Raw genomic sequence first — 13,538 nt, forward strand, 5'->3', positions numbered from 1 at the left:
GGGATGATGAGCGCGGCGTGACTGGATGACTCTGTGGATGAGTGACGACAGATTTCGGCGACGACGGCGACGCGCGCTCGCGTCGTTCGCGTCGCACAAAGGTCATCACAATCCCCGCGCTACTCGCGGTCAACTTCTTCTACAGTACGTCGCGCACACATCAAATTTCGCGTCGTCGGCGCATCGCATCGCGCGCGCGCGCGTCACCGCTTGAACTGCCGCCGCAACGCGCTCTGTTGCCAGTCCTCGAGCTGGTCTTCGTGCTTCGAGATCTCCGGCACCTGAATCGTCATCGGCGACGTCTTCGTCAGCGCGTCGTCGTCGTAATCCGCGGCGACGGCGTATATCGGATCCTCCTCCACGTTCACCTCCACGAGGTCACCGCACTGTCGCAGCAGCGCCGCACACGACGGCGACAGGTGTCTCAGGACGACCGCCTTCCCCCGCTCGCGGCACTTCGCCGCGGCGTCGTCCAACGCGCTCACCGCGGTGGAGTCCCAAACCTTACACCCGGCGAAGTCCCACACGATTTTGTTGTTGCTCTCCTCGCGCGCGTCCACGAGGCGCGCGAACGTTGTCGCGGAGCCGAAGAAGAGCGGGCCCTCGATGGCGTACACGGTCCGGCCTCTCTCGTCCACGCGTTTCGTCGCCGAAATCTGCTTCGACGCCTTGTACGCGTACCCGAGCGCGCTGAGGGTCGTTCCATACAAAAAAAGTTCACCGGTCAGTTGAAAGGGACCCACGCGATCAAATGTTGAAACCGGGCGATGCGATGGGTGAAAAACTTTTGTACAGAACGCACCTGAGCACGACGCCGGCGAACACCGCGACGGCGAGGTTCGTAAACACCGTGACGCACGTCACCAGCGCGAGAACGATCGCGTCCGTGCGCGGGATCTTCGTCACGCGAGAGAAACTCGTCCAGTCGAAGATGTCCAAGACGAGGCACAGCATCGTCCCCGCGAGCGCCGCGATCGGCACTCTCTCGATGAACCCCGATCCGAACGTGACGTACGCGAGAATCGCGAGCGCGCACGTCACCCCGCTGACGCGCGTCCGCCCGCCGCTCTCGACGTTCAACATCGACTGCCCGATCATCGCGCAGCCGCCCATGGCGCCGGCGAAGCCGCACGCGACGTTCGCGACGCCCTGCGATATGCACTCGGTGTGCGTCGCGGTGCGAGTCCCGACGACGTCGTCCACGAGCTGCTGCGTGAGCAGCGTCTCGATCAGTCCCACCTGCGCGCGCGCGGACGAGCGCGACGAGGGCGACGAGCGCGACGAGGGCGACGAGGGCTCGGTCAGTCGAAAGGGGCGTCGCGTCGCGTTCGTTGAAACCAAACCGACCGGGTCGAGCGCGGGGTGGGCGAATCAAACGACGCGAAGCGGTCGCTGTCCGACTGATGACGCACCGCCGCGACGGAGCACGCGACGGGCGCGACGATCGCGAGCGTCTCGAACGTCATCGGAACGCTCGGGAGGTGGAACGACGGGAGCGTCCCGGCGACGCGCGCGACGTCGCCCACGGTCTTGACGTCCAAGCCCAGCCCGCGGACGAGGAGCGCGCACGACGCGATGGCGACCAGCGGCGACGGGACGCCCTTGGGCGGTTTCACAAACTTGATCATCGCCATCGTGAACGCCGTCAGCGCCGCGGCTTGCCACAGCGCCCACGACTCGAGCCCCGCGAACGTGGAGAATTGCGCGCGCGCGATGACGATGCCGAGGCCGTTCACGAAGCCGATCATGCACGGCTGCGGGACGAGCCGGATGAACTTCCCGAGCCGGAACCAGCCGCAGAGCAGCTGAGGGTCGAGGGTCCATACGAGCGAACGTCGGGGTGGAGTTAAGAGGCGTCAGAAGCGGAGTCGAAAGGCGTCGTGGGCGGGGATTAAACGCGAGGGGTGGGCGGGGAGACGCGCCGGGAAAAGTCCTTAAGGATCGGCGTTCACCACGCCGACGCGGTCGTATGGGGACCAGTGTATAGAACGCGCCTGAGTCGCGCCCGCGAGCGCGACGGCGGCGAAGAGGTACTCGACGCCGTGCCGCGCGACGAGCGGCGCGAGGACGACCGCGGTCGCGCCCGCGGCGCCGGAGATGACGCCCGGCTGCGCGCCGATGAGCGCGGTGACGAGTCCCATGATCGCGGCGGCGTGGAGGCCGACGATCGGGGAGACGCCGGCGACGAACGTGAACGCGAGCGACTCCGGGACCATCGCGAGGGAGACGGTGACTCCCGACAGGATCTGCGCGGCGAGGTTCGCGGACGTCGTCGACGGCGCGTCGTCGAAGGCGTCGTCGTCGGCGCTGTCGGCGAGGTTTATCGGCGTCGCCGCGCTCGACAAAACGCGGGTCCCCGCGCGAGGCGTCCCCGCGCGTCGCGTCGGAGGCGGCGGGAGTGCCCGCGCGAATGCGAATCTGACCGCGTCGCCTGGTGATGATGACCTCTTCGCGGCGGGCGACGCGGACGGCGCCGCCGCGGCGCGGACGCGCGCGCGGGAGACGCGCGGCGCGGACGCGAGCGCGAATCCGCGCGCGGGCGCGCGCGGGGTGGACGCGAGCATGATGCCGCGGAGGTCGTGGAGCGCGCGAACGACGAAGCGCGTGACGAGAAGTGAACGTTGCTCTCGACGTGTGTCATCACAACTTTTTCGAAGCGCCGCGCCGCGAGTGCCAGGCAGCGGCAGGGGCACCCGCGTGCGCGGGCAGTGGCACGCGTACACGTACTGTACGCGTCCGACACCCGCCGAGCGTCGTCGCGTTCGCTTGCGCTCACGAAAGTGCCTCGCGTGCGTATTTACAAATAAACAAAAGTAACATGCAGAAAACATAACATAAACATCTCTCGGCCGGCGGCGTCTCGCTCCGCGCGGGCCCGTCTCGCGAGCGGGCTCGCGCGCGCGCGTCTCGTTCGACCGAAGACGCCGCCGCGCGTTTTATTGAAATTATTAAAACGTTCCGCGCGTCAGACGCGTCCGACGCACGTCCCGGATAAAAATGGTCGCTCGGTCGGCTCAGTGCGCGTGCGCGTCCCCCCCCGTGGCGGTGCCGTACGTCGCCGTGCAGTGCTCGTGGTCGAGCAAGATGAGACCGATGATGACGCAGCCGATCGCGAACGCGAACAGGCGCTTCGCGTCGAAAATCGCGCTCTTCGACCCTTGCGAGAACATGTGCACCGTCGCGCAGTAGATGTAGTTCCCCGCGCCGTACGCGAGAAGCATGCCGACGCTGACGTCACTCACGCTCGAGGACATGACGACGATGCCTCCGAGCATTACGGACGAGCCGGCGATGAAGTTGTACAGGAGCGCCGCAGGCGTTGAGAACCCGAGTTGGTTCTTCAACACTGCGAAGTCGCCGAGCTCTTGCGGGACCTCGTGCATGACGGTGACGCCGACGATGCTCCACGCGAGCGTCGCGTTGCACTGGAACGCGGCGCCGATGAAGACGCCGTCGGTGAAGTTGTGGAAGAAGTCGCCCACGATGAGGGACAAGAGGAATCGGACGCGTACGTTTTTGTTCTTCAGCGAGGTCTCGCAGCCGTTGGCGTCCTTCACGTTGTTGTCGCAGCACCCGTCCGCGATGTTGGTCAGCTTCAACTCCTTGCCGCACGACGCCGTCTTCTCGACGTCGTCGTCGTCGTCGTCGGCGGCCATCTCAGGGAGGGCGAGCTTCAAGAGGATCGCGATGACCGGAGACGTGAGGAAGCCGGCGAGAATCATGGCGGTCCACCTCCCGGACGCGAGGCCTGCGTGGGTGAAGCGATCGGTCAGTCGAACGTCTTACCGGTCAAACGTTGAAAGGGAAGCGCGGGTGAAGGGTGACGACGGGAAAAGTCCTTAAGGAACGGCGTGCACCACGCGTGCGGGGTCGTACGGGGAGCAGTCTCACCCTCGTCCGAGCCCGTGAGGAGATGGTTGCTCTCGTACAACACGAGCGCGAACGCGGTCGCGAGCAGCGTCCCGGACGCGAACATCAGCGCGTACGGCTTGATGACGTCCCAAATCTTCGAGTTGATGATCAGGAACAGACCGGCGAGGGTGACGACCCACACGGCGAGGCACCCGAGCATGGTGTTCCGCCACTGGTTACTCGGGACGGAGTAGTCGTAGTCCGACCGCCACGTCGCGGCGACGTCGTGCGACTCCGCGTCCTTCAGCAACTCCAACTCCGTCCCGCCGGTGAAGTAATACTCCGACGGCTTGTGCTCGGTGTACATCGCGTAGTACCCGTTCGAGGGAAACTGGACGTTAAACACGCTGAGCCACGAGACGGTGTTCATCGTGATTTGGTACGTCGTCCCCTGCGCGAGCGTCGTGACCGCGCCGTTCGCGGCGATCGCGCTCGTCGCCGCGTCCTCGTCGCAGTTGTCCTCGACCGCTTCGATGCCGGTCTTGTCCAGCGAGGTCGTCTTGTACACGCAGAACTTCATCGTGGACTCCGTCGACGGCGCCTTCGCCAGGTTGAGCGAGTACGCCTCGTCGGCTTCGGTCACGTCGTACGCCGCCTCCCATTCCCACGCCGCGTTCGCGCCGCGCGCGGCGGCGAGAACGGCGCAGGAGAGGAGGAGCGCGCGCGCGAGCGCGCTGCGAGTAGAAAACATCGCTGGAGCGAGCTGCCGCGGGAAGAAGAACGCGGAGCGAGGGAGGACGTCAGCGGAGCGGAGACGGGGAGTCGCGGGGAAAATGATTAATCCGAAAGACGTTTCGTGCGATCCGGGAAAAAATAACGCAAGCGTCCGTCGCGAGGTCGCGCGAGGTTCCTCGCGACGCGCGCGGGCGGGGACGCACGTGCGCGAGGGCGAGGGCGAGAGCGGGTTCGGAGACGACGGTCGCGTCTCGAGGGCGCTCGTGCGGTCGGCGCGAGCGGAAGTGACGGACGCGGGAATAAATGGCGTGTGCTGTCAGAAAATGGCGTGTGTCAAATTTGCGCGATCAGATATTTTCACGGGTAAGGAGTTAATAGACCGTCATATGACGGGGGTCCGAAGACAGATCGGCAAAAATTGCGGCGCACAAATTTGTTTTCAGGTGCAGACCCTAAATAAAATTGGAGGCCGACCGACCGACTACGACTCTTCCATGAAAGAGCGGACCACCAACGCGTTCGTCGATCGTCATTCCGCCCGAACACCCGCCCCCTCCCACGACGCGCGCACGCGATGGAGGCGGCGGCGTACAAGCGGCTGTACCCGCACGAGTACTACCGCAAGTTCCTCGCGGAGGAGACGCGCCCGGACGGCCGCCCGCTCGCGCGCGCGCGCGACGTCTCCGTCGCGAACGGCGTCGTGACGTCCGCGGACGGCAGCGCGCTCGTGAAGATCGGACGCACGACCGCGCTCGCCGCGGCGAAGCTCGAGCCGGCGCCGCCGGAGCCGACCGCGCCGGACGTCGGCGTCGTCGAGGTCACCGTGGAGCTGCCGCCGATGTGCGCGGCGAGCGCGCGGCCGGGGCGGCCGACGGAGGAGTCGCAGCGATGCGCGCGACGAATCGAAGACGTCCTGCGCGACGCGAACGTCGTGGACCTTCGCAAGCTGTGCATCAAGCGCGGCGTCTACGCGTGGCGGGTCTGCGTCGACGTGTACGTGCTCGATCACGACGGCGGCATCTTAGACGCCGCCCTGTGCGCGGTCGTCGGCGCGCTGAAAGACGCGAAGGTGCCGCGCGTGGACGTGGACGACCGAGGGAAGCTCGTCTGGGGCGGCGGCGAGCGCGAACGCCGACCCGGCGACGCCGACGCCGACGCGGACGCGAACGGCGACGGCGACGCGTCGACGAGCGCGGCGGCGTGCGTCGTGGACGTCGCGTCGCACCCGCTGTCGCTGACGATCGGGCAGTACGACGGGAAGCTCGTCGTGGACCCGAACTTCGAGGAGGAGGCGCTGATGGAGTCGGTCGTGAGCGTCGTGATGCGAGAAGACGGAGACCTCGTGTGCGTGTCCAAGCCCGGGGGGACGCGAGAGGCGAGCGAGAGCACGCTGATCAAGTGCATCGCCGCCGCGCGGTTGCGGTACCCGGGGTGTAAGAAAGCGTTCGACGACGCCTTCGACGCGGTGGAGGTATCGTAGAGGTAGTCGAGACGAGCGAACGTCGCGCCAAACGTAGCAGCGGTCGCAGCCGCAACCCTAAAAACTATCAGACGTCTCATCAGAAGTCCTCGGACATCGAGAACTTCCCTTTGATCCCCTCCGGGCCGACCACCTTCTCAACCTTCGCCTTCTTCCCGCTCGAGGGCGGGCACATCTCCCGCTTCGCCGCAGAGAGCGCCGCGCGCGCGTCCTCGGCGCGCTTCTTCGCCGCCGCCGCGCGCGCCACCGCCGCCTCGGCCAGCTCAGCCGCGAGCGCCGCGCGCGCCGCCGCCGCTTCGCCGCCGCCCGTCTCCCCCCCGCCGATCTCTCCGCCGCTCGCCGCCGTCACCGCCCTCTCCGCGGCTTCCTCCGCCGCCTTCACCGCGCTCGCGGCCTCGTCGTCCGCGTCGCGCGCCGCGCGCGACAACGCCGCGAGCCTCGGGTCCTCCGCCGGCGTCGCCGCGCCGACGTCCAGCCGCAGCCGCATGGCGCCCGACGGCGGCGGCCCGCGAAACTCTTCGAGCTCGGGCGTGACGTCTCGTCGCCGCCACGCGCGCGCGCGATCCGCCGGCGTCGCCCTCGCGGGCGTGTCCTCGTCGAACAGGAGCTTCATGCCGAGCGCGGATCGCGCGACGCGATTGTGCGCGAGCCGCGTCTCGTACTCGTGCGCGCCGCGCTCGACGCGCGCGATCGCGGCGCGGTATCGCATCGACTCCGGATGCCGCTCGCGCGCGCGCATCTCGCGCCACGCGCGCGTCGCGTCGCTGCCGAAATGGAAGAACGCCTCCGCGTCGCGCGCGGCGGTCGTGCCCGGGGTCGCGAAGAGCTTCGCGAGGAGGTCGTGGATCTCGGCGTCCGGCGCGTCCGCGCGCGGGAGGAACGCGCGAAGCGACGCGCGATCGGCGTCGTCGAGGACGTCGCGCCAGACGTCCACGCCCACGACGGAGCTGAGCGAGCACGAGGCGTCGTCCAGGAACGCGCTCGGGAGCGCGACGCGGACGTTCCCGCCCTCGACCTCTTCCGTGTCAGCGGCGTCCGCGGCGGGCGGCGGCGCGTCCGCGGTGGCGGCCATCGCGAAGGACGACGACCGGCGCGGCCGCGAGTGCCGCGCGCGTCGCGACGACGACGGCGAGATCCGTCCGTGATCATAATGAGGTTGGTTTTCTTCGGCTTCCAACGAACCAAACCCTCGCGTCGTCGTCACGTCAGTCGTCGACGCGCTCGCCCGCCAGGTCTCGCCTCGCCGGTCGTCATGACGGATCACCTCGAGGACCAAGCGATGGAGATCGAGGCCCTGGAGTCGATCCTCATGGACGACATGTCTCTCGTCGACGGCGCCGAGGCCATCCCGGGCGCGACGCACGCGCCGTGCTACCAGATCGTCGTCTCCCCGCTCGGCGACGGCGAGGATGAGGACGCGGACGACGAGTCCCAGCGCGCGCGCTTGGGGCTCGTGTTCTCGCACACGCCGTCGTACCCGGACGAGGTCCCGCTCCTGAAGTGCCGCAGCGTCCACGGGCTCTTCGACGCGGAGCTGGTCGCCGTTCACGCCGCGCTGACGCGCGCCGCGGAGACGAGCGTCGGGTGCCCGATGATCTACGACCTGACGCAGGTCGCCAAGGAGTGGATGCGAGACCGCGCCGGGGTCGTGGACGTCGTCGAGGAGACCCCGGAGCAGATCGCATCGCGTCTGGAGGAGGAGGCCGAGGCGAGGCTGCGAGCGATGCGCGCGACCGGGACGCCGGTCACGCCGGAGACGTGGCGCGCGTGGGAGGAGCGATTCGAAGCCGAGGAGACGCTCGCGCGGCTTTCGAAAGGATTTCACGCGCGAGGGGGCGCCGGCGGCGACGCGGCCGCCGCGGAGACGCCGCCGTCCGCCGCGCCGGGCAAGATGAAGATGACGGGGCGGAGGTACTTCGAGGAGAGGACCGCCGCGCAGCTGGACGTGGAGCTGGACGGCGGCGAGGGCGATCGCGAGGGCGGCGGCGGCGGCGGCGGCGGCGGCGACGACGACGACGACTTCGCGTTTTCGGACGACGACTTCGACGACGACGACGATGCGCTCGCGGCGTGGCTCGCGGCGCGCGGCGGCGATGGGGACGGGTCGGAGAACGAGGAGGAGGAGGACGAGGACGAGGACTACGTCCCGTCGTGACGCCGGGCGCGAGAGCGCGTGGGGACGTAGCCGTTTAGTTAGCCGCGCTCGCGCGTACCGTAGTCTAGACGCGACGAACGTGCCGACTGCTGCTGAACCGAACGAGCGCTCTCTCCGCCGCGCAGTTCGCGACGCGCGGACATGCGCGGGACGGGCGCGGGACGTCCGCGGCGCCGCGGCGCGGCGCCGGCGCGCGCGATTCCCCCCCTTCTCGCGCTCGCGACGCTCGCCGCGCTCGCGTGCGTCCCTTCCCTCGCGCGCGCGGCGTCGTCGTCGTCGTCGTCGTCGTCGTCGTCGTCGTCGTCGTCGTTCGACGCCGATCGATTCGACGCGGACGACGCCGCGTCGTCGCTCGCGCCGGAGATCCCGCACGCGGCGAAGGCGATCCTGAGCGCGCGCGCGCGCGACGATCCCCTCGGCCGCCTGGACGCGTACGCGAGCTTGTCCGAGAAGGAGAAGGACGCGTGGCGCGCGGCGGGGCGGCGCGCGCGCGCGGCGCGCGGCGGCGGGCGGCGCGCGTTCGAGGAAAAGTTCGCGCGTTGGGATCGCGCGGAGACGCGCTCGGTCACCGTGGAGGTCAAGCTCGTCGGCTTCGACGGCGACGGGAACGAGCGCGTGCGGTTGGGCGAGAGAGACTTCGCGCCGTACCTCGACGCGCTCAGGGCGGACGTGCGCGCGCACGCGCTGCGCGTGCCGTTCGACGACGACGACGACGACGACGGAGGAGGAGGAGGAGGAGGAGGTGGTGGACGCGATCGACGCGATCGACGCGACCGCGATCATCACGACCACAACCACTCGCTGCCCATCGCCACGTCGTTCTACTTCCACGTCACGAAGGCGCCGAAGACGCTCGCGAGCGACGTCCACGCCGCGATCGATCGCGCGGCCGCGAGCGCGAAGGGCGCGAAGACGACGGGGTGGAGCCGCGCGCACGACGCCATGGTGGCGATCCCGCACGCCGTCGCGGACGCGCTGATCCGCGCGGATCACGCGAGGGCATCCGCCGCGGCGTTCACGCTGTACGTCATGAACCCGAGGACGCTGTCGTCCGGGAAGCTCTACGCGTACACGTACGACGAGGAGGGGGGTGCCGATGGGGGTGCCGACGACGTCGGAAACGTCGGCGCGTGCCCCGGCCAGCTGTACGTCGCCGATCGCCGCTACGCGTGGATCGACCTCACCGCCGGGCCGACGTCGTACGGCCCCGCGGACGGCGGCGAGGGCGCGGCGTGGATGACGCTTCCCAGGGTGACGGAGGCGCATCGCGCGCGGCCGGCCGCGCTCGTCGTGCCGCTGCTCGGCGCGCTTCGACGCGCGTGCGACCACCTGTTCGCGCCCGCGTTGGATCGCGCGCCGAGCGCGCAATGGGACGAGACCGAGATCGCCATCCTGCGCGTCACGGACGTCCCGAACGGGAACGCCGATCGCGCGCCGCGCGTGGACGCGGACGCGATGACGCGGCTGTTCAACCGACGCGCGGGCGCGCGCGACCGCGAGGGGCGAGGGGCGGAAGGGGCCAGCACGGCGTCGACGAAGACGAAGACGACGGTGACGGACCGGGAGGTGAGCGTCGGCGACTGCGCGTCGTGCGCGGCGGCGATGTACCGCGCGCTGAAGGCGAGCGCGCGCCACGCGGGCGCGCCGTCCGGGACCACCGGCGGGTTCGGGATCGGCGACGACCGCGGGACCGTCGCGGCAAAATACGCGTCAGGGAGGCACAGGGAGTTCCTCGACGCCGCGGAGCTGCGGTATTGGCTGCGCGCGTTTCGAGGGAGGATCGAGGCGGAGACGCGCGCGACGCTCGGCGCGCCGGGGTCGGGCGAGATTCTCGAAACGGATAAAAGTGGGCGGTTACGACGTGGAGAAAACGCGCGACGACGACGCAGACGCGTCGTTCCCGTGTTCCTCTTCGATCTCGTGCGATCCGAGCCGCTGCTCTTCGACGGCGCGCGACGAGCGGTCGCGTTCTCGGATATGGTCGTCGCCGTGCGAACGCTCGCGCCGACGCTCCCGGCGTCGTCGTCGTGCGAGGGGAAGCGCGTGCTGTTCGAGCCGTCGGACGTCCGCGCGCCGTTGACCGCGGCCATCTTGCGCACCGCGTTCGGCGTCGCGCCGACGCACCTGACGTGGTCCGAGAGCGCGAACGACGTCGTTCGAGACTACCTGTTCAGCGTCGGGAACGATCCGTTCGGCGACCTCTCCGGCGGCGGCGCGCGGCGGACGCTCCCGTTCCACGTCGCGGACGCGATGGAGCGCAACGCGGTGTTCGGATCCATCGCGCGATCGGTTCGCGACGCGACGCGCGTCCTTCGCGCGGTGGAGAAGCTCAGGTGGAGAGGCGACGACAGAGAGGTGAGGGACGACCCCGAGCGAAGGCTCTTGCCGAGCGCGAGAGACCGAGACGAGTACGACGCGAGATGGGCCGTGGTCGGGTACAAGCGCACGCGCGCGCTCGCGTCCGCGGCGATGCACGCGCACGCGGACGCGATGTACCACGCGGAGTCGATGGCGAGGGACGTGGAGGCGATCGTCGCGATCGTGAAGCGCGCGTCGGAGAAGCTCGAGCCGACGTTGGAGTGCTTCGAAGACGCGCAAGGGGGGGCGTCTTTTCTCTCGCTTCGACGCCCCGGGAGGGCGGCGAGCGCGGCGGTCGCGCTCGCCGCCGCCACGTGGGCGCTCAACCGCGCGCGAATTCGCGCGGCGGCGTGGTGGGAGGTGAAGATCTCGAAGCAGTTCTAGATGCGATAGACGTCGTCAGTCATTTCGCGCGTATTAGGTATCGCGTCAATCGTCGCGACGGACGCGAGCGTTGGCGTTCCTTTCTTTCTCTCTTCAAGAGGCTTCTTCGCTCGTCGTCCCCTTGTCGCCCTCCCGCGGCAGCAACGCCTCCAGCGACTCCCTCTCCTGCGCGCTGAGCGCAGCCTCGACGTCGTCGATCGAGTCCATGCTCAGGACGTCCTCGGCGAAGAACACCTCGTTGAACTTCGTCTTCGGCGGCGGGCCCTTAAACCCCCGTCCGCCGCTCATGCGTTTACTCCGGTAATACTCGTGCGTGTTGAGTATCGTCGCTCGCGTGACCAGCCCCGCGAGCTTCCACGCCTTCTTATCGTCCTCGTAGTTGGCGACGACCGGGATGCACCCCTCGCCGTTCTCGACGAGTATCCTCTCGCACTCGCTCACGGGCGTCGTCAGCGTGACCGCAGATCGAAGCTTCATGTACCCGCTCACCGGCCGATCGAGCTGCCCTTTGATCGCGGCGACGTCAACCTCCGTGATCGACACCACGCCCACGAGAACGCCGTCGTCGGAGATGACCGGGCACGACCTGTGCCCGTGTTCCCTCTCGAGGAGGCCGCCCACCTCCCCCATCGTCATCGACGGCCGCGCGCTGACGACGTTCGCCGCGCGTTTCATGACGTCCCCCGCCGTCTTCTGCGGCGGCACCTGATGAGTGAGGGTCGTGGAGTTGAAAGGCGTCAGTTGAAGTTGAAAGGCGTCGAAGGCGGGGATTGAAACCGTGGTGTGGGCGGAGAGATGCGCCGGTAAAAGTCCTCAAGGAACGGCGTTCACGACGCGAACGCGGTCGTATGGGAACCAGTGCGACGAAAAGAACGCGCCTGCGTCGCCACCACGGTGCCCACGAGCACGTCCAGAATCCCGTCGATGTCGCCCGCGACGCGCCGCGCCTCCAACTCCGGGTTCGCGTCCACGGTCTTCAGCTCCTGGTCCATGCGAAACGCCGCGGACGCCGCCTTCGGGTGCCCGCCGCCCGCGAACGCGTTCGTCAGTACCTCCCCCAGGTCCACCGTCTTCACCGGCTTCGCTCGGCCGATGACGCTGACGTGGCGGTACGGGTTCTTCTTCCCGTGAACGTACGACACCGCCATGAAGAGCACGTCGCTGTCGGTGAGGTCCAGCAGCTCTTTCGCGCACGTCGCCATCCCGGGCGTGTACTCGTCGCACTCCACGTTCACCGCGGCGATGGTGAGTCCCTCCGCCTCCGTCTGCCGCGTCGAGCCTAAACCTCGCGCGATCACCTCTCTCTGCTCGGGCGTCAGGTTCGGGTTGACGTACTCCGCGAGCACCTGCGATCGGGGTGGAGTTGAAAGGCGTCAGGTGGAGTTGAAAGGCATCGAGGGCGGGCGTTGAAAGCGAGGGACCCTGGGCGGAGAGAGACGACGGCAAAAGTCCTTGAGGATCGGCGTTCACCACGCCGACGCGGTCGTATGGGGACCAGTGTGATAACAGAACGCGCCTTCTGGGAGGCGCCGCGCTCGAGGCAGTACGCGAGCGCTTTCGCGTCGCGGGGCGTCGTCGCCTCGAACGTCAGCGACCCGGTGTCCGTGTGAATCCCGAGCCCGAGCAGCGTCGCGTCCTCCTCCGTGATCTGTTCGTTCGTCGTCGTGTATCGTATACGACGCGAGAGAGGGCGAACGCGTGTATGTCAGTCGAGCGTCGCGTCGGTCGGTCGAGCGTCGCGTCGCGTCGCGTCGCGTCGAAAGGGAAGCGCACGGTAGGGAGAAAAGAAACGACGGGCGGGGAAAAAGTAAAGTCCTCAAGGAACGGCGTTCACGACGCGAACGCGGTCGTATGGGAAGCAGTCTGTCTCATATCACTCGCCTTGACGTCCTCCGCCTCGAGCATCTCCGCCACCACCGTCGCCGTCGCGCCAACCTCCTGAATGATCCGCTCCGTCGCGTCGATGTCCGACGTCGCGAGCGCGTGGTGATCCACGACGACGACGTCCTTCGCGTCGTCGAGCCAACTCGCGCAGTCCGCGAGTCGGTCGCGCCGCTGCGCGTCGACGACGCCGACCCACTCGAGCCGAGAAGCGTCCACGGCGCGAAACTCTTTGATCGGGAACTTGTTCTTGTGCAGCGCGAGATAATGCGACACCCCAGGCGACGCGCCCCTGGGGAGGACGACGCACGTGCACTGCGCGCCGAGGCGGTGATCGCGCAGCTTCGCGAGCCCGACCGCGGAGGAGAGCGTGTCGAAGTCGGCGCTGACGTGCGTCAGCACGACGCCGAGCGGGGGCCCCGCGCTCTCGTCGCTCTCGTCGTGGGACGCGTGCGCATCTCTGGGGGACGACGACGATCGAATCACTCGGCCGAGCCGAGGACGACCGGACGGCGGCGGCGCCGCCGCGCGCGCGCGCGAGGACGACGACGCGCGCGCGGATCGATCGCGCGGAGACGGCGCGAGCGCGCCGGCGAACGCGACCGGCGCGGCCATCGTGCGCGGCGGGCGCCAACGGCGCGCGAGCGTGTGCCTCGCGCGTCGCCTCGGGGGGGGATCCTCAGAGTCGACCGC

At 68.6% G+C, this 13,538-nt stretch overlaps 7 protein-coding genes across 7 annotated transcripts; 3 read left to right on the forward strand and 4 right to left on the reverse strand.

Annotated features, from left to right (window-relative positions):
* Nucleotides 1-326: 326 nt before the first annotated feature.
* On the reverse strand, nt 327-2,603 carry MICPUCDRAFT_29182 (sulfate permease family; the record flags this gene model as incomplete). The annotated part of the gene is made up of 4 exons (XM_003062543.1): nt 1,995-2,603; nt 1,413-1,805; nt 803-1,239; nt 327-690 (listed from the first exon to the last, which is right to left on the reverse strand). Coding segments are annotated over exons 1-4 (1,764 nt in total), but the record flags the coding sequence as incomplete, so codon positions are not given.
* A 411-nt stretch (nt 2,604-3,014) lies between these two features.
* MICPUCDRAFT_68613 (zinc permease family) lies at nt 3,015-3,722 on the reverse strand (the record flags this gene model as incomplete). The annotated part of the gene is made up of 1 exon (XM_003062544.1): nt 3,015-3,722. The coding sequence occupies one exon, from the start codon at nt 3,720-3,722 to the stop codon at nt 3,015-3,017; it is 708 nt and encodes a 235-aa protein (XP_003062590.1).
* Nucleotides 3,723-5,132: 1,410 nt separating this feature from the next.
* MICPUCDRAFT_68614 (3' exoribonuclease) lies at nt 5,133-6,148 on the forward strand. The gene has a single exon (XM_003062312.1). It carries the CDS (start codon nt 5,162-5,164, stop codon nt 6,065-6,067), a length of 906 nt encoding a protein of 301 aa, XP_003062358.1. The 5' UTR covers nt 5,133-5,161; the 3' UTR covers nt 6,068-6,148.
* MICPUCDRAFT_68615 (uncharacterized protein) lies at nt 6,091-7,139 on the reverse strand (the record flags this gene model as incomplete). The annotated part of the gene is made up of 1 exon (XM_003062545.1): nt 6,091-7,139. One exon carries the CDS (start codon nt 7,137-7,139, stop codon nt 6,147-6,149), a length of 993 nt encoding a protein of 330 aa, XP_003062591.1. The 3' UTR covers nt 6,091-6,146.
* Nucleotides 7,140-7,319: 180 nt separating this feature from the next.
* Nucleotides 7,320-8,222, forward strand: MICPUCDRAFT_52134 (uncharacterized protein; the record flags this gene model as incomplete). Its single annotated transcript, XM_003062313.1, has 1 exon — nt 7,320-8,222. The coding sequence occupies one exon, from the start codon at nt 7,320-7,322 to the stop codon at nt 8,220-8,222; it is 903 nt and encodes a 300-aa protein (XP_003062359.1).
* Nucleotides 8,223-8,363: 141 nt separating this feature from the next.
* MICPUCDRAFT_52135 (uncharacterized protein) lies at nt 8,364-11,853 on the forward strand (the record flags this gene model as incomplete). The annotated part of the gene is made up of 2 exons (XM_003062314.1): nt 8,364-11,669; nt 11,843-11,853. The coding sequence occupies one exon, from the start codon at nt 8,364-8,366 to the stop codon at nt 10,962-10,964; it is 2,601 nt and encodes an 866-aa protein (XP_003062360.1). The 3' UTR covers nt 10,965-11,669; nt 11,843-11,853.
* MICPUCDRAFT_68616 (uncharacterized protein) lies at nt 10,936-13,460 on the reverse strand (the record flags this gene model as incomplete). The annotated part of the gene is made up of 4 exons (XM_003062546.1): nt 10,936-11,669; nt 11,843-12,310; nt 12,481-12,612; nt 12,846-13,460. The coding sequence occupies 4 exons, from the start codon at nt 13,458-13,460 to the stop codon at nt 11,058-11,060; spliced, it is 1,827 nt and encodes a 608-aa protein (XP_003062592.1). The 3' UTR covers nt 10,936-11,057.
* Nucleotides 13,461-13,538: the final 78 nt, after the last annotated feature.

This window comes from Micromonas pusilla, assembly GCF_000151265.4.
Source record: "Micromonas pusilla CCMP1545 genomic scaffold MICPUCscaffold_12, whole genome shotgun sequence".
Classification (NCBI taxonomy): domain Eukaryota; kingdom Viridiplantae; phylum Chlorophyta; class Mamiellophyceae; order Mamiellales; family Mamiellaceae; genus Micromonas; species Micromonas pusilla.